This window comes from Aquarana catesbeiana, linkage group LG09 (assembly GCF_042186555.1).
Source record: "Aquarana catesbeiana isolate 2022-GZ linkage group LG09, ASM4218655v1, whole genome shotgun sequence".
In the NCBI taxonomy this organism is placed as follows: domain Eukaryota; kingdom Metazoa; phylum Chordata; class Amphibia; order Anura; family Ranidae; genus Aquarana; species Aquarana catesbeiana.
In genome coordinates, this window is record NC_133332.1 from 35842178 (window position 1) to 35861071 (window position 18894).

Genomic DNA, 18894 nt, shown 5'->3' on the forward strand with positions numbered 1-18894 from the left:
GAAGCTGAACATATCTCATCTACAGAAAAAAGAAGATCACGTAAATGGATCATCCTTTTTGTAGCCATTGCCGTTTTTTTGTCACTAGTCTCCATTGCTGTATATATAAAGATCAAAGGTGGGTATAGAAAATCTCCCCATAGTTCATTGTCTGTCTGTGTAGTACTATTGAGCCAATGTTGATACATAAAGTAGTAAGCTTTGGGTAGTACAGTAGTGACATTCTGCTTGGTTTTAGCCAGTCCCAATTTAGGAAGACTACTAATATGCTACCCATATATTTTGGCAAAGAAACTGGAGCACATGAAGAATCATGAAAACATATAGAAGTTATATAAACTCCATCCCGGATGCACACCCGATAGAACAGGATGTCTGAACCAGTGGCGAACCATCCATTAGGGGTGCACGGACGCCGACCCCCCATCCCCCTAATCTACAAGCAGGGTGCCGAAAACATGGATTCCAATTGGGGGGGTGTTTTGTTTTTTTTGAAGCACGTGATTAGAGCCAGAGGCTCTAATAGGCTTCAAAAAAGGGTGGGCTTGGGGCACAGAGCACTGCACCCTGAGCCCACCCAGTTGTGTGACAGTAGCGAATGAAAATTCACTATTCTCACACTGATCTTCCCCCCGGCCGGTCCTGAGACCCCCGTCACCGGCTTGGCTGAAAGGACAGGAGATCCTATTGGACGCTTAGGAGGAAGAGGAGTGAGGAAGCCACTGTGATGCAGAGGAGGAGACGGCCGTCCCTTCGCAGGTAGGAGCAATGCCCGCCCGTAACCTAGATGGGGTAAGTGCGGGGCTGGATGACCGACCGCGAGAGCCCCCAGGGGGGTCTGGGTGCGGGTGACCCGACCGAGCGGGAGTGGGGGGGTGGTTGTTTGCCGGGCCCCCCCAAAAAAAACACCAGCCACCACTGGTCTGAACATACCTTTAAAGGGAAAGTTCACCTTTTAAAAAAAAAAAAATTATGGACATATTTTTGCAGGTAAGGAATTTTTTTTTCCAGAAGATCACAGGTGCAATGTCAGGCTCCTGCAAACACTACCTACAGCTTTCAACCCATACTTCTGCATGGGCTTTCTGTTTGAAAGCTGTAGGAAATGTCACTGAACTACGAGTGCGCTTGCCAATGCCCTTATAATTCATTGAGAACTAGAAGCTGTCTGCTGCTGTTACAGATGGGACTTGTAGTTCATTCACTCACAGATCCTTGAGAAGAAATGATGCAGCTGTGTGGGTGGAGCCTCACACAACCACGCTGATTTTAAGGAGAGGAGAGGATCCCCTGCCTGCTGTCACAGGGGGAGACCAAGGTTGCGGGCAAATGCTCTTTAGTAACATGTTACACCAGCCCTCAAAATTTTCCACTCGTATTTTGCAAGAGGAAAATGATGGATGGCTAGCATGGGCTGCCTGGGAGTGGGGGGGGGGGGGCGAGCACCGCCGACAGGCAGGGTTGAAAGGGAGCCGAGGGGAAGAGAGAGGAGAGCAGGCAGCCAGATTATCAGAGAGGAGAACATCACTGTAACAGCTTTCATTTGCATTACTGTGTGTTCCCGCCGCTCGCTGTCACATACAGCCCCGCCTCCTTGTTCGGGTACCTTGATAGACAGATCGCCCGTCCAATCCCAGGACGTGTGACGTATATCAAAGTACCTGGGCCAGGAGACGGGGCTGTATGTGATGGCGAGTGGCAGGAACACACAGCAATGCAAATGAAAGCTGTTCCAGCGATGTTCCCCACTCTATGATGATGTGGCCGGAAATCCTCTTCCTCTCCTCTCTTCCCCTGCACAGGTAGACTGCATTGTTGGACACAGGTAGGCTGCATTGATGGGCACAGGTGAAGCTGCCTTGTTGGGCACAGGTGAAGCTGCCTTGTTGGGCACAGGTGAGGCTGCCTTGTTGGACACAGGTAGGCTGCATTGATGGGCACAGTGAGGCTGCATTGATGGGCACAGTGAGGCTGCATTGATGGGTACAGGTAGGCTGCATTGATGGGCACAGGTAGGCTGCATTGTTGGGCACAGGTGAAGCGGCATTGATTTACATAGGTAGGCTGCATTGTTGGGCACAGATAGGCTGTCAGGAAGTGGGACTGTGTGTAATGGCGAGTGGCAGGAACTGCACTGCAAATGAAAGCTGTTACAGCGATGTTCCCACTCTATGGTGATCCGGTCAGCAATCCTCTTCCTCTAGGTAGGCTGCATTGTTGGGCATAGGTAGGCTGCATTGTTGGACACAGGTAGGCTGCATTGATGGGCACAAGTAGGCTGCATTGATGGGCACAGGTAGGCTGCATTGTTGGGCACAGTTGAGGTAGGCTGCATTGTTGGGCACAGGTAGGCTGCATTGATGGGCACAAGTAGGCTGCATTGTTGGGTACAGGTAGGCTGCATTGTTGGACATAGGTAGGCTGCATTGTTGGACACAGGTAGGCTGCATTGTTGGTCACAGGTAGGCTGCATTGTTGGGCACAGGTAGGTTGCATTTGTGGGCACAGGTAGGCTGCCAGGAGGCGGGGCTGTATGTGATGGCAAGTGGCAGGAACACAGGGCACTGCAAATGAAAGCTGTTACAGCGATGTTCCCCACTCTCTGGTGATCCGGTCAGCAATCCTCTTCCTCTCCTCTCTTCCCCTGCACAGGTAGGCTTCATTGTTGGACACAGGTAGGCTCCATTGTTGGGCATAGATAGGCTGCATTGTTGGGCACAAGTAGGCTGCATTGATGGGCACAAGTAGGCTGCATTGATGGGCACAAGTAGGCTGCATTGTTAGACACAGGTAGGCTGCATTGTTGGACACAGGTAGGCTGCATTGTTGGGCACAGGTGAGGCAGCATTGTTGGGCACAGGTGAGGTGGGCTGCATTGTTGGACACAGGTAGGCTGCATTGATGGGCACAAGTAGGCTGCATTGTTGGGTACAGGTAGGCTGCATTGATTGGCACAGGTAGGCTGCATTGATTGGCACAGGTAGGCTGCATTGTTGGACACAGGTAGGCTGCATTGTTGGGCACAGGTGAGGCTGCATTGTTGGGCACAGGTGAGGTAGGCTGCATTGTTGGGCACAGGTAGGCTGCACTGTTGGGCACAGGTGAAGTGGCATTGATGGACACAGGTAGGGTGCATTGTTGGGCACAGGCGAGGCTACATTGATGAGCACAGGTGAGGCTGCATTGTTGGGCACTGATAAAGTTGTTGTTAATATATATTTTTGTAACTTAGTTCTGCATAAAACATTTAAGTGTCTTGTCATGAAATAATTTGTGAGGGCGTGTTTAGGGGCGGGATTAGGGGGGGCAGGGTAGGAGTTGGGTGGGGCAACTGGTGGCGAGTAACCCTTAGGCCTGGCTAGTAGCTCACGACCTGAAATGTTGAGCCCTGTGTTACACCATTAATAGAAATGTAACATGTTACTAAAGGTGAACCTTTTCAATAATCTAACCTAGGAGTCCTTAAATGTAACAGTTTTTTTGTAGCTTTAGGATGGAACTCTAAGCAGAATATAAAAACACAAACCATTAGTTATATGTTTACTAACAAATGTTTTTCTTTATATTCACCTGGTGATCTGGCAAGTAACGTGCTTCCTGTCCTAGAGTAACAATGCTCACTTACTGTACTGTATTTATGAAGGTGCAGTATTGTCACCCTAGGCTGCTGTCCTGATTTGGATGATAAACACCTCCCCCTCTCCATTAAATAGGGGGAGGTGTTTTGAAGTTCACAAAAGATAGCTTGGAAGGATGATAACATGTGATTTTAGTGAACAAGAAGATACAAGGACATTCGATTTCTAGCAGGATCAATCGAAATAAAGCAGAAAATGTTTTATCGGTAAAGCAGGACTCTGGGATAAACAAATATTGACAAAAATGCAGGAGTCCTGTGTATTCTAGCTAGAATCTTGGTGTACTTTGTGTATCTCTTCCAGATCTATGCAGTGATCTAGTGTGAGACGTTCCCTCTGTGTGGGAGCTTCCTGTAATAAAGACTGGACACTGCTGCTCTCTCTCCTTGCACAGAGTGACTGGTCTTGTCACCGCCCCCTCCTGCAGTGGGTGGGGCCTGTTGGGTTAATCCCACAGCTCTGTTCTCTGAGCAGCCTACAAACAGCACAGTGATGATGTTACTTCTATTTTATGTTAAAGCTGAATTCCACTGGTTGTTAAGTTTATTAAAAGTCAGCAGCTACAAAAAGTGTAGCTGTTGACTTTTAATAAACATACACTCACCTGTCCCCACGATCCAACGATGCGGCCGCCCAATGCCTCGCTCCTCTCCCCCGCCTCTCCGCAGCACGGTCTATGTTATATATAGATAACAGCCATCTTCTCCTCCTACAAAGACCCACCACTGCTGGGCTGTCCTGACAGCCTCATTTTTTTCAACCAAAACTCGGGAGGGTGGGTGGGAATCTCTTCCTCTGCCGCTCTTGAATGATGTCACTTCCCCCTTCTCCTCTCTTCCAGCACACCAGCACCTCCCCGTTCTGGCCACCCCCCTTTCCTTAAAGGGGACAACATTTTCTGCCTAATGCATGACTGTGGAATGTCCACATTGTCATGCCGTCCCTCCGTCCATCCCTTTCTCTCCTTACTCCGGGACTCCCTGTATTAAGAGCCAATCAGGCCCTGTTGTGTGTCATGTGCTGACGGGGAACATCCAAATGGGAGGAGAGAGACTAGTAACCTCATCAGAAAGCGGCTGCTCTCATGCACATCACTGGATCGAAATCCGGCTCAGGTAAGTATTAGTGGGGCTGTGAGGGGAGCTGCATACAGAAGCTTTATTACCTGCAAGCATAGAATGCATGCAGGTAAAAAAAACTTTCAGCCTTTAGAACCACTTTAACCTCAGAAATTCTTTGGCAGGTAACACCTCATATACTAACTGAAGTTTAGGAGCAGTTGGGTGTTTTTTTCAGCAGCCCCCGAACTCTCCTCTATGACATAGTGATGGTAGAAAAAGACCAAGGAGTCTGTCCAGTATGGGGGGTTGTTTTTGTTATTGTTTTTATTGGTTTTTTTTTGTAACTTTGTTGTCTGACTATAGATCTATGTTTATCCCAAGCATGTTTGAAGCTATTTACTGTTGACTGTCTCACTACCTCTGATGGTAGTTTATCCCAAGCATCAACTACTGTACTGTACATGTACACTCAGTCGTTTATAGTAGGTTACAGGCATTTGTTTTGAAAGCAGAAAAATCTTGTTCAGGAATGTAGTTTACTGGCATTTCAAACGCCAAATGCTTGTAACCGAGGTAAACCGCGTTTATGCGCGTTTGCATTCATAAGCGTTTGTGGGAATTTTTGGCAGAGTCTCCTGAGATTAACTTTAAAAAACGCTTCTAACCTCAAATGCTAATAACTGCTGCTAACCTCACATAAACGCAGTATGCAAACGCTGTAAAAAGGTTATTAGGTGTCAGTTTCCAGAGTTCAGAAAGGGTTTTCAACTGCTCTGTGTACATGAGCCCTAAAATGGCTCCCAAAACTGTGTTCTTAGCTGTTTATCTAGAGACCAGCTTTAATGACAGTAGCAATCCATCCAGTTGAAGCTATGCCTGTGATCTCTATGTTGGTGTTTTCAGGCCCCCTCATCTACAGCAATTGTAATTTGAAGTAAGTGTACAGACCTAACTAATTTTCTTTGGATAGAGTACAGAGGAGCTGGAACCTGTCAGAAATTTTTTTGCTGTTTGTGTCCCATTGCCAAGATTTCCCTTCATCTACTGTTCTACTAAAGAAAGATGCAACAGGGAAATATCTGTGAGGGAAATCCCCTCTTAGTACTCTTTGCCATGGAGCTGCTCTGCTCTCTTCACCAGGATATCCATAAGCAAAGCAGGACAGATGTCATTTTGCTCTATTCAGTTTGTGTCTGCATTTACACAGTGGCCTAGGAGTGTGCAAGGGGTGTGCCTGGGCACACCCTAATCATTATAAGTGGTGTTGATTCCCCCTACTGCCCCCCTGTGTTGGCCACCAGCCCCACAGTGCTGTTGGCTTCCCTCCTCTCTTCTCCCCTTGGCTGCTGCAGGGGATGTTTGTGTCCTTTTACCTCAGGATACCTCTCATCCATAATATTTAGGCTACTTTCACACTGGGGTGGGTGGGCGTCGGCAGTAAAGCGGCGCTATTTTTAGTGTCATTTTAGCGGCGCTATTCAGCCACTAGCGGGCGGTTTTAGCCCCTGCTAGTGGCCGAAAAAGGATTAAAACCTCCCGCATGGCGTCGCTGCAGCGGCGCTTTGCCGACAGTTTGGCGGCGCTTCCCCATTGTTTCCAATGGGCAGGGGGCGCTTTAGGAGCGGTGTATACACCGCTCCTACAGCGCTGCAAAGATGCAGCGCAGCAGGACTTTTTTTACCATCCTGCAAGCGCACCGCTCCAGTGTGAATGCCCTCGGGCTTTCAAACTGGAGAGACAGGTGAGGCTCTTTACAGGCGCTATGCAGGTGCTATTTTTAGCGCTGTAGCGCCTGTAAAGCGCCTCAGTGTGAAAGTAGCCTTAGATCTGGAAAAACAAAAAATGACACAGCCCTTTTTTTCTGGACCTGGATGGACGCGGAGGCAGGCAGGTGTACATAGACACATTTACATCAGCCTGCCCATAGAGCTGCATCGAGTTTCTGATCAGGTACACCTGAAAAACTGACAGGCGGACTTCATCAGAATGGGCCTAAGGCCTAGTTCACACTAGATGCAGTGCAAATTCACAGCAAATTTGCTGCAAATCTGCACCGCATCAAAATTACAACCTGTTCATGCAAACCGATTGCGGAGTGTATGCTAAGTTAAAGTGATTGTAAAGGTTTTTTTTGTTTTGTTTTGTTTAAAATAACAAACATGTTATAGTTACCTCCTCTGTGCAAGGGTATCCGGGCAGTGCTCCTGGATCCTCCTCCCATCAAGTGCTCCCACGGAAAACTGCATTCCATGGGGGCACTTGTACAGATGCACACCCGAGTCCTGCTGCTGGTCCATTGGCACAGACAGCAGGTTTCGGCCCGGCCCCCGGCTCTTGTGTCACTGGATTTGATTGACAGCAGCGGGATCCAATGGTTCCTGCTGATATCAATCTATCCAATGAGAACCCGAGACAGCGGCTGGAGCTGCTGGGCTCGTCCTCGATGCTGGAATGATCGGGTTCAGGTAAGTAAAAGGGTGGATCTGGGGGATTGCTGCAGCACAGAAGGTTTTTCATCTTAATGCAGACATCCCAAGTTTCCCGCATTTGGCTGCGGTCTCACAGACACCCGTGAGTGCCGGGCGATCTCCAGTCTGGGTCTGTCACTTAGCCACAGACAGAAGACAGAGCAGTCTAAATGTGGTCGAATGGAGTACAGCTGTGGCGGCAGCTCGGGCTGCTCTGTCTTCTGTCTGTGGCTGAGTGACAAGCAGATGTGATGACATGCCCATCTGTGCGAGGTGGAGGACTGTAACAAAGTCCCGCCTCCTAGATAGACAGTACACTGATCCAATGATATATTGAATCAGTGTGACATGTATCATAGGAGGTGGGAATTTGTTACAGTTGTCACCGGGTTATTCAAATCCGTTTCAGAGCTCTGTGTGATCAGGCTGTATTCCATGGGCACTGGTATAGCTGCATTTAATGGGGGGGGGGGGGGGTCGGCGCTGGCGTGAAGCCTCACCTCCCTGAAATGAGTTTGCCACCTCCCTGAAATTAGTTTTTGCAGGTTGGGATGTCTGTTAATGCCTAGAATGCATTAAGGCAAAAAAACTCGAGACTTACTTTACAACCCTTTTAAGAAGACCCCACAATCAGTTTGCAAAACACAGCATGATTTGCAGCATCACATCGCATGTTTTTTATTTTTTCAAAATTGTCGGTGCTTTTTTGTCTCTAGCGCAAAAAATATCTGCAGAGGTGATCAAATACCATCAAAAGAAAGCTCTATTTGTGGGGGAAAAAAAGGACACAAATTTTATTTGGGTACAGTGTTGCATGACCGCGCAATTGTCAGTTAAAATAACGCAGTGCCGTATCACAAAAAAGGCCTGCTCAGGAAGGGGGGTAAATCTTCCGGAGGGCAAGTGGTTAAATCATTACTCAAAAGAACAATATCACAAACGAGCGGCATATGATATCAAAACACAAGCGCCCTGCTTCCCTCCTCGTATTGTGCATCTAACTTCCGGGTGATTGTGTCACTCTCAGTTGTCAACAAAAGACATGTCCCCATTGGAAAATAGCGGCTGGGTGGTGAACATTCCTACCTTGCAGCACCGGGGCTCTCATTTCAAATCCCAATTAGGGCACTTTCTGGACATGGAGTTTGCATGTTCTCCCTGAGCTAGCATAGGTTTCCTCCAACATACCAAAGACATGCTGGTAGGTTATTACTTAGCCGTAGTATGTATGCATGTGAGACAGGGACTAAAGCCAGCCATATATGGGTCAATCCTCGTCTGGTTCAGTGGGGACCAGCTGAATTTCGATACATGTATGGGCACAGTGGTTTTACAGAAGTCAATCTACCAGTCGAGTTCTGTGCAACCACCCTGTTGGATTTTACCCCCCCGATAAGCGCCAAAGGCTATAGTCTGCAGCATAGATCAGTGTATTCTGATGGCAGGGAATGATCCTCACTGTTAGAGTACAATAGCTCAGCAGGCAGGATTCCCCACATTGCATTGAATGTGTGGATGGAGGAATCAAGTCCGTTTTCAACCCACTGGCTGAACAAAAAAAAAACTGACTTATGTATGAGCTGCTTAATGTGAATGTAAAACATTCAGTAAAACACTGCATACATTGTTAGTGCAAGATTTTGGATTTCCTATCCAGATGACCATGGTCCTCAGGAAAAATAAAGAGTGAATCTCTCTAGCAGGGTCACAGACAACAAAACCTGACAGAGGTTCTAACCCTCCAATACCCCATCCAAAACTAGCTTTAGATATACTTTTAAAATTGCAAATAAAAAGAAAACCTGTTTCCTTTTCCTGTGTAGGCTGAAAAAACAAGGCATTCACCAAACCAGGCCTATGACGGCACTATACAGACCTCTTCGACCACCATTCTGCTTTATTTGTCTTTCAAGTACTCTAGTGTGGTGTGAGTGTGATACTTTTTTATGCTGTATGTAATATAACACTTCTTGCGATAAACAATTTTGCAATACTAGTGCAATAGCAAGCATATTAAAGAGGAGTTACAGTCATTTTTGTGTCAATTAACAAAAAAGTGTAGCTGTTGACTTTTAATAAACACACACTGACCTGTCCCACAATCCAGCGATATGGCCGCCCAAACCCTCGGTTCTCTCCCTATGGTCTCCCCGGTGCCAGCATTATAAGTTTGGGCTTGCGGCTTCACAGCCGGATGTGCTCTGCCATCCACAAGTTGCACTGCCCCTCCTCAATTGTCATGCAATTTTCTGGGACCTGTGACATGTCCCAGAAGATTGTAGGGGGGGAGGAGAACTTCCACTTGGATTGCCTAGGCGGCCTGAGCGTAAGTGGGATTGGGTACCTGATTCCCCCCCCAAAAAAAATTACATGCCAAATGTGGCATAGGAGGGGGGAAGAGTGCTTAACCACTTAAGGACCGAGCCTCTTTCTGAGATTTGTTGTTTACAAGTTAAAAACATTTTTTTTTTTTTGCTAGAAAATTACTTAGAACCCCCAAACATTATACATTTTTTTTTCTAGTACCCTAAAGAAAAAATAAGACAACAGTAAAGTTAGCCCAATATTTTATGTTGTGAAAGATAATGTTACGCCGAGTAAATTGATACCCAACAAGTCACACTTCAAAATTGCGCCCGCTCGTGGAATGGCGACAAACTTTTACCCTTAAAAATCTCCATAAGCGACGTTTAAAAAAATCTGCAGGTTGCATGTTTTGTGTTACAGAGGAGCTCTAGGGCTAGAATATTTGCTCTCACTCTACCAATCGCGGCGATATCTCACATGTGTGGTTTGAACACCGTTTTCATATGCGGTCACTACTGACGTATGTGTTCACTTCTGCATGCGAGCTCGTCTGGATTTTCTTATTTATTTTAATTTTAATTTTTTATTTTTACACTGTTTTGTAAACATCCCTTGTAATAGAAAAAAGCATGACAGGACCACTTAACTATGAGATCTGGGGTCAAAAAGAACAGATCTCAAATTTAAACTGAAATGCAATAAAAAAAAATGGAAAAAAAGAATGGCCCTTTAAAAGCTATGGGCGGAAGTGACGTTTTGATGTCGCTTAAGCCCTGCAATGATATGGAGACGGGTGGGGGCCATCTTCCCCTCACTCGTCTCCATGTCAGGCCACAAGAAGGATCCGATTGCCTCCACAGCTGCCGACAGCTCCGGTAAGCGGCAGAGGGCACTGAAGCGCGGCGGTAGGGGGGCCTTCTCCCGATGCCGATAAAAGAAGAGGATACCAGGGTTATGGCAGCTAGATGCTGCCATAACAACGATACTCCTCTTCAAACAGCCGACGTATAACGACGGTGGGTGGTCCGGAAGTGGTTAAAGCGGAACTTGCCTGAGGATTTAGAGGACGGATCGCGGAGATGGGCTTCGAGTGGCCGTGGCAGTACAACTTCCCCCCTTTCTACACGTTGCAGCCTAATGTTCACACCAGACAGAAGCAGCTTTCAGCATGGAGTTCCTTGGTTCTGTCTTACTGCCAGCACAATAAGCTTTACACAATGGACGTGATGGAAATACAAGAAAATCCTTTGTTTAACAACAAGAAAATCCACAGAACGTTACCCCTGGAGTTCGTTCAGGTGATTTTAGAAGAACTTAGGAAAAAAGGTAACCTGGAGTGGTTGGATAAAAACAAAACCAGATTCTTGATCATGTGGAGGAGACCAGATGAGTGGGGAAAGGTAATTTACAGCTGGGTATCGAAACATGGAATGACCAATTCCGTGTTTACTTTCTATGAGCTGATAAATGGCAATGACACAGAAGACGAAGAATTCCAGGGTCTGGATGAATCCATGCTCATGAAATCCCTGGAAGCCCTTCAGTGGGATCACAAAGCAGAGATCTTCACATTAAATGATAGCAAGGGTGTGAAGTTCTTTGGATAAATCTTACATACCTGTTTCTAGGTGGCATTAGCTGTCCTAATAATACAGGATTTCATTTTTACACACCTTTTTAAGAATTCAAATCGGCTATGGGATGTTTGATAAACATGATTGGTGGAAGCTGAAAACCATTTTGGAACTGTTTTGGTAGATATAACTTTAGATATGTTATGGGATGTCTGTCTGTGTGTGTATAAATAAATAATATAAAATCTTGAGCTCAAGCGAGATTAGATTTTCCCCAACAATACTTTTTTTGGGTATGTACAGAATAAATCAGTTTTTAACCACTTCAATACCAGGCACTTAGACACCTTCCCGCCCAGGCCAATTTTCACCTTTCAGTGCTGTCGCAATTTGAAGGACAATTGCGCGGTCATCCATCACTGTACCCAAACAAATTTTTTATCCTTTTGTTCCCACAAATAGAGCTTTCTTTTGGTGGTATATGATCACCTCTGCGGTTTTTATTTTTTGCGCAACAAATAAAAAAAGACCCAAAATTTTGAAAAAAAACAAGTTTTTCTTTGTTTCTGATAAAATTTTTTGTAAATAAGTACGTTTTCTCCTTCAATGATGGGCACTGATATGGCTGCACTGACGGGCACTGATACGGTGGCACTGATGGGCACTGATGAGGTGGCACCAATGAGGTGGCACTGACGGGCACTGATGATGGGCACTGATAGGCGGCACTGATGGGCACTGATAGGTGGCACTGGTATGCGGCACTGATGGGCACTCATAGGTGGCCCCGATGGGCAGTCATAGGCGGCACTGATGGGCAATCGTAGGTGGCATTAATTGGTACATATTGGTGGCACTGATGGGTTACTTATGGGTGGCACTGATGTGTGGCACTGATAGGTGGGCACTGATGGGCACAGATGGGCACTGATGGGCACAGATGGGCACTGACAGGTGGCACTGATGGGCAATGACAGTTGGCACCGATGGGCAATGAGAGGTGGCACTGATAAAACATTGGGGGCATTGCTGGGCAGATCTGAGACATAATGGTGCCAATCAGTGCCCATTTGTGGGCACTGATTGGCACAGATTGGGCACATGTGGATGGCCATGGGGTACATACCTGGCCATCCACATGTTGCCCCTTCCCTGGTGGTCATAGTGGCGATCCCTGGTGGTCCAGTGTGGTGATCTGAGGGGGGGCTGCGCTGATAAACAATCAGCGCAGACCCCCCCTGCTAGGAGAGCCGCCGATACGAGTCTGTCAGACGTGAGTGAGGAAGAGCCGATCAACGGCTCTTCCCATTGACAGCGTGATCAGCCGTGATCACGTGGTAAAGAGTCTCCGCCAGAGGCTCTTTACCAAGATCAATGGAGCGGTGTGTCAGGCTGACACACCGCTCCACCGATCGCCACGATGGGCGACCCCGGGGGCACGCAGCGGCATGTTATCCTGCTGGACGTCATATGACGTCCAGTCAGGATAACAGAACCACTTCCCGGACGTCAATCCGCTATAGGGCGGGCGGGAAGTGGTTAAAAAAAAAAAAGCGGAACTTGCCCTTTTTTGGTGAAGTTCTGCTTTAAATCTATTTTTTTATGTAGCTTTCATAGATATGTAGTACCAACTGAGCTCAGAGGTAGATACAGTACATATAGGCAGAGGCCATTTACAGGGAAACAAGTTTACATGTTTTTAAGAACTTCAGCCCCGGAAGATTTGGCTGCTCAATGACCGGGCCATTTTTTGCGATACGGCACTGCGTCGCTTTAACTGACAATTGTGCGGTCGTGCAACGTTGTACCCAAACAAAATTGATGTCCTTTTTTTCCCATAAATAGAGCTTTCTTTTGGTGGTATTTGTTTTTATTTTTTGCACTATAAACAAAAGAAGAGTGACAATTTTGAAAAAAAAACACATTATTTTTTACTTTTTGTTACATTAAATATCCCACTTTTTTTTCAAAAAAACAAATTTTTTCCTCAGTTTAGGCCAATATGTATTCTTCTACATATTTTTGGTAAAAAAAAATCGCAATAAGCGTATATTGATTGGTTTGCGCAAAAGTTATAGCGTCTACAAAATAGAGGATAGATATATGGCATTTTTATTATTATTTATTTTTTACTAGTAATGGTGGCAATCTGCGATTTTTTATCAGGACTGCTATATTGCGGCGGACAAATTGGACACTTTTGACACATTTTTGGGACCATTGACAATTATACAGTGATCAGTGCTATAAAAATGCACTGATTACTGTATAAATGTCACTGGCAGAGAAGGGGTTAACACTAGGGGGTGATCATGGGGTTAACTGTGTTCCCTCACTGTGTTCTAACTGTAGGGGGATGGGACTTACTATGGGAGATGACTGATTGCTTTTCATACTTTGTATGAACACACGATCAGTCTCTTCTCCCCTGAAAGGACCGGGATCTGTGAATTTAGACAAACAGAACCCATTTCTCGCTCTGTCACAAGCGATTGTGGGTGCATGGCGGTCATCACACCCGCCGGGCACTCGCATCGGCTCCGGCGGCGTGAGTGCACCCCCTAGTGGCCACAATGGGAAGTGATGTAAGGTAAGGTCAACTTGCCGAGCCAACCTGCCGCAGTAAAACTACTGCGGCTGGTCGGCAAGTGGTCAAACTGATGATTTAGATCTTCTTGCAGTAGGTATACATACACAAAAAATGTACCCTTTGTATTTTTAAGCAAGCCTTTATTACCCAATTAGAAAGAGCTGCACGATTCTGGCCAAAATGAGAATCACTATTTTTTTGCTTAGAATAAAGATCACGATTCTCGCAGCGTAACATCATCTTTCACATTATACAAAAAAATGAGCTAACTTTACTGTTTAGTTTTTTTATTAATTTATTAAAGTATGTTTTTTCCAAAAAAAATTGCTTTTGAAAGACCGCTGTGCAAACACAGTGTGACATAAAATATTGCAACAACCACCTTTATATTCTCTAGGGTCTCTGCTAAAAATATATATATATATATGTTTGGGGGTTCTAAGTAATTTTCTAGCAAAAAATACTGATTTTGAACTGATTTTAAGCAACAAGTGTCAGAAAAAATGTTTAGTCTTTAAGAGGTTAAACTTCCCTCATTTACAGACCGAAGTTCATCCCTTTGATCTAAAATTATGTGTTAAAGTGTTACAATGTTTCTCTTTTGTCTAAGCCATGTTGTCATAAACTTGGCAGGCTGCCTGTTTTTTTGGGAGTTTATTTTGACAGCTGTCAGCAGTGAGCAGAGAACTCTCTGCGCTGAATCTGGAAAATGCTGTGTTAAAGCGGAGTTCCGGCCAAAATATGACTTTTAAGATAAAAATACCTATAGAATACTCATGCCTCATGCAATGTAACAAAGGTATGCTGTAAACTATGCCCAGCTTTCTATCTGTGCAGCGTTGTTTTCTTACTTTGTGAAGTTCTGCACAGCGGCCATCTCCAGTGTGGGCATCTGAAGCCACAATGTCCTTCTTCCTGGATTCCCTGCATGCTGGCTACCCAGCATGCACCAGATGATTTCACACATGTGTAGTGCCGTGCCATTTTGGTCAGCCAATACATTTTAAGGATGCACATTACTGCTGCATGGTGAGGAGTGAAAAATCTGGGTGGAACTCAGCTTTAAGATCGTGAGGGGGGTAGAATCGCGATCCCGGTTCTTTAACGATTAATCGCGCAGCTCTACAAATAGATTATAATCTCTCGGGAGCAGGGCCCCTCCTAACTCTCTTGTATTGTTGTATTGAATTGTATTGTTACTGTACGGTCTCCCTTTATATTGCAAAGTGCAGCACAAACTGTTGGCGCTATATAAATCCTGTATAAAAATATTATATGACAAATCAGAAAGGATTCCCAAAGCATGATGGATTAACTGATGAGAACCCATATGAGGATCATCTGCCTTTTGGTTGGCTTTGTCTAACTGAACTCTCAGACTGAGGTGTCCAATAAGGAAGGAGTAATTTGCATGTGTAAATGTTATCTTGCAATCTGCAAGCATTAGTTTTTTTACTATCAAAAATGAGAGTCCAAAACTTTAAAAAGTATGCAAAATATTAATATGCAATCCTTCCTACATTCACCCAAAATATTACCTTATGTACAGCCATGAATTTCATGTTTGCCCTCTGTATATTTTTTTTTTTATCTATTCACATAATTTATTATTAATCCTTCTAAATTGAATTATTGCTGTGCACTAACGTATAGAGTATATATCATTTTTAATTACACCATATACTGCTGCAAGTTGTATATAAGTTTCTGTATAACATTACTTGCTTTTTTTTTTTACCAATTGTGTTGCACTTTTTATATGCCTGTTTTTCACAGCTTGGTGACTGAATTAAAATATATTTTAAATGACACTGGAATGCTGTCTTTTTCTTCCTGCATCTCTGTATAGATTATTTTATCTTTGAACCTGGACTAAACTCACCAATTTATCAAACTGACCATGCACCTAAAAGTCACTGATAATTTACTAACTGATAAAACCAATTTTTTAATTATTTTACTTAAAATTTCATATATATAAAAATTTCAACATCGTATAACATACAGAGTCCGGAAAAAAATAATTTGACAAAAAATTTGAAAAAAATTTGACAAAAATGACAAGCAAAATAAAATACAATTATACACATACAGGAAAAACACATAACAATATTTACATATGATCCGTCTGCCCTCCCCCAAATCCCAGAAAACCAAACAGTATTTAAAAGGAGATTAAACATACAACATATTTGCATAAATCCCACTCCACCCTCCGCCAACATACATTTCCACAACATATCCCCCAATGCAGAAAGAATAAGGCATTATTTACATGCAGCATCCCTCCCCAAAGGCAATTTACATAAGAACCACCCTGTTTACCGTACATAAGAAACCAGATCCACCCACTTCATTATTATGCAAAAAAAAAAAACAAATGCCCCTAATCTACTAATCTAATTTGTCCCTCTACCATATCAATACACAAACAAAATAATCCTACATTGCTACATATTGATACTTATACGACCTATGCTCGACCTGTGAGAAAAATGGCATATCAAAAGGCTATCATTTTATAAAAATTAAGACACGTAAAAAGGAAAAACAAATGATATATTTCATTCTTTCCAGGACTTAAAATGGCAGATTCTCTCGGCATTCTCTGGTTCCAGCTTTAAATTATCATTATACCTATCGCTAAACAACTGTCCATGGATCATAGCAACGCATTCCCTCACCCCGACACATTCTTTCCTAAAATCAAAATATTCCTTACATCCCACAAACTTTCTTTTACGCAATTAACCAAAAGCCAAAGCACCCTTGTTTCATCCTTGCCAATCCCGTACATCATCATTTCATACACAACTTTTTCCACACCAGTCAGCCCTTTTCTCCAACGTCTTCCATACAGCTTTTGCAAATGCACACTCCCAGTAAATATGTTCCACATCTTCCACTCTCCCACACCTTTCTCTCGGCCATATCTCACTTTCCACCAAACCCCTCCTTTTTTTGAAATTGTCTCGTGGGCAAGCGCTGGTGTACTGCCATCAAAGCTATATCTTTTGGCTAAGATAAAGTGTAGAATCTGTTCTTATCAGTTGCCAAGAAGAGGCATGGTGCTAGTGCCCCAACTATGGTGGAGATTGGGGTGGTAGCTATGCAAATCCTCTGGTGTAATGGTACCTAGATGGTTAGTATCGGTGCAAACCGAACCCGGGGTGATCAGTAGGGTGTAGGTCCTCGGGCCTGCCCTGAAGGGGGTGGACACGGCCTTCTGGCTTGGATCTCTCTCTCCCATGGGGTCTCCCTTCGGGGAGCCCCACCTAGTACTTGGGGTGGTCTGTCTCGGCAGACCTCCCAGAGAACGGGGTCCGTCTGGTTTCGGACAGATGGACAATGTGAAGTACCCTAGTCCCCGTCTGGAGCCTAACGCCCCGGAGGGATCAGGGCAAAGGTCCCTTCTCTTCGGAGGAGGACCATATGTACACCCTGTGCACTTTTTTTGCACCAGGTGGAGTTTTTGGAGTGTGTTCACACACCACAGGCTTAAAAAAAATATCCTTCTATCTATTGAACAAGAGAGAGCTCCACCGCTCTGGTAGACTTACTTGTAAAAGAAACAAGAGCAACTATTAATCCGTCCAAGAGAAGAGTCCCAGGTGCTGGCTGATGCAAGATGAAGCAGAGGAGAATGAGGAAATCTGGAAGCCGCACACCGTTCTGATGATAAGTGCTTTTATTATTAAAAGCTGGATCACAAAAGTGTACAGAACATTACAGCAGAAGTGTACAGAGATCAACTGACGCGTTTCGCAATCATAGCGACTGCTTACTCATAGCTGTGAGTAAGCAGTCGCTATGATTGCGAAACGCGTCAGTTGATCTCTGTACACTTCTGCTGTAATGTTCTGTACACTTTTGTGATCCAGCTTTTAATAATAAAAGCACTTATCAGACCGGTGTGCGGCTTCCAGAATTCCTCGTTCTCCTCTGCTCTATCTATTGAACAACTCTTTGTCACATTCACATTCTCTCACTCTCAAACCCTCAATCCCTTCCATCTCTTCCTTTTATATCCAATTTTCCAAACGCCTTCTTGCTTTCACACCATTCATCACCCAACACCTCCACCAACTGAAACTTCCTAACACCTTTTCATGCTCATGTAGAACCAAGGTACACCAAAACTAAAAGGCTTTCTCAAATCAACTGCACACAACATAAACCTTCTCAGAACACTTCCACATGCATATTTTAGCATACATGCAGCCATACTTTCCTTTCTACTGATTTTCACACACATACCAACATACTTTATCATCAAAAAATGTTCAATACACACCATACTCTTACCACCATACACTTTATTCTTCACTACTTTCACTCTTCTTAAATTTCTCCAATCTTGATCCCCAGAAGAAACAAACAACATTTTATAACCCTCCTCAAAACCCCATCTTGGGCTGGAAAAACATAATAAAGAAAAAGCATAGTTGGTATTAATACAGATTTTATTATCAACACCTTCCCTTCCATCGAAAGAGTCCTTAAAGACCAAAATTGTGTTCACTTTTTTACTTTATCCACTACACCTTCCAACTTTCCCTTCCATAGAATCCACTATCAAATTTCACTACCATCATCTTTATACTACCTCTGCATGTATTCCATTGGCATCGATCACTCTCTCTCATAGACCCCAAAAAATTTACACTCACTTTTATCCAAGTTTACACTAAAACCACTCACCATACAAAAAATATCAACAGTTTCACTCTCCTTAAACGAGCAACTATTTTACCAATTTCAGTCACATCATCTCTATATCCAATAACCTTCAAACACCTCCCACCACTTCCTGGAACTTCCACCCCACTCATTCCTTTATCATTTATCAACATGCTATGCAAAGTCTCAATTGCACAGACAAACAAAATAGGAGACTAAGGACATCCTTACCTCACCCCAGAACCCAACACACACCTCCTCAGTCAGCCCTCCATTCACTTGCACCCGACTCACAATACCTCTATAAAGACATCTTATCCATCCCACCACTCTTTCAGGCACACCCATGCTTTTTACTACTTTAAACAGAAAATAACGCAAAACCCTATCAAACGCTTTCTCAAAATCTACTGCTAACACTGCCGCCACTTGCCTTCTATTCTTACAAAACCATAACACATCTCTTAAACATACCAAATTTTTAGCAATCATACTGCCTGGCACCACACATACCTGCTCTTCCCCAAGCTTCTTGTCAATCACTCAGCGCAAACAATCAGCAATCACCTTCGCAAT

General features: G+C 44.4%; 2 protein-coding genes across 2 annotated transcripts in view; both read left to right on the top strand.

Moving 5' to 3' along the window:
- LOC141107511 (major histocompatibility complex class I-related gene protein-like) overlaps nt 1-9494 on the top strand; it is a 54566-nt gene extending 45072 nt beyond the window's left edge. Inside the window, exons 5-6 of the mRNA XM_073598289.1 lie at nt 2-118; nt 8991-9494. Coding sequence (XP_073454390.1) covers nt 2-118; nt 8991-8995 — 122 coding nt within the window. The 3' untranslated portion in view covers nt 8996-9494. The remainder of the gene's footprint in view (nt 1; nt 119-8990) is intronic.
- Nucleotides 9495-10059: 565 nt separating this feature from the next.
- Nucleotides 10060-15455, top strand: LOC141107513 (vacuolar protein-sorting-associated protein 25-like). Its single transcript, XM_073598291.1, has one exon. It carries the CDS (start codon nt 10554-10556, stop codon nt 11079-11081), a length of 528 nt encoding a protein of 175 aa, XP_073454392.1. The 5' UTR covers nt 10060-10553; the 3' UTR covers nt 11082-15455.
- Nucleotides 15456-18894: the final 3439 nt, after the last annotated feature.

What these genes read in the sequence shown, in the direction of transcription:
- LOC141107513 (XM_073598291.1), top strand. Translation starts at nt 10,554, where the DNA reads ATGGGCTTCGAGTGGCCGTGGCAGTACAACTTCCCCCCTTTCTACACG.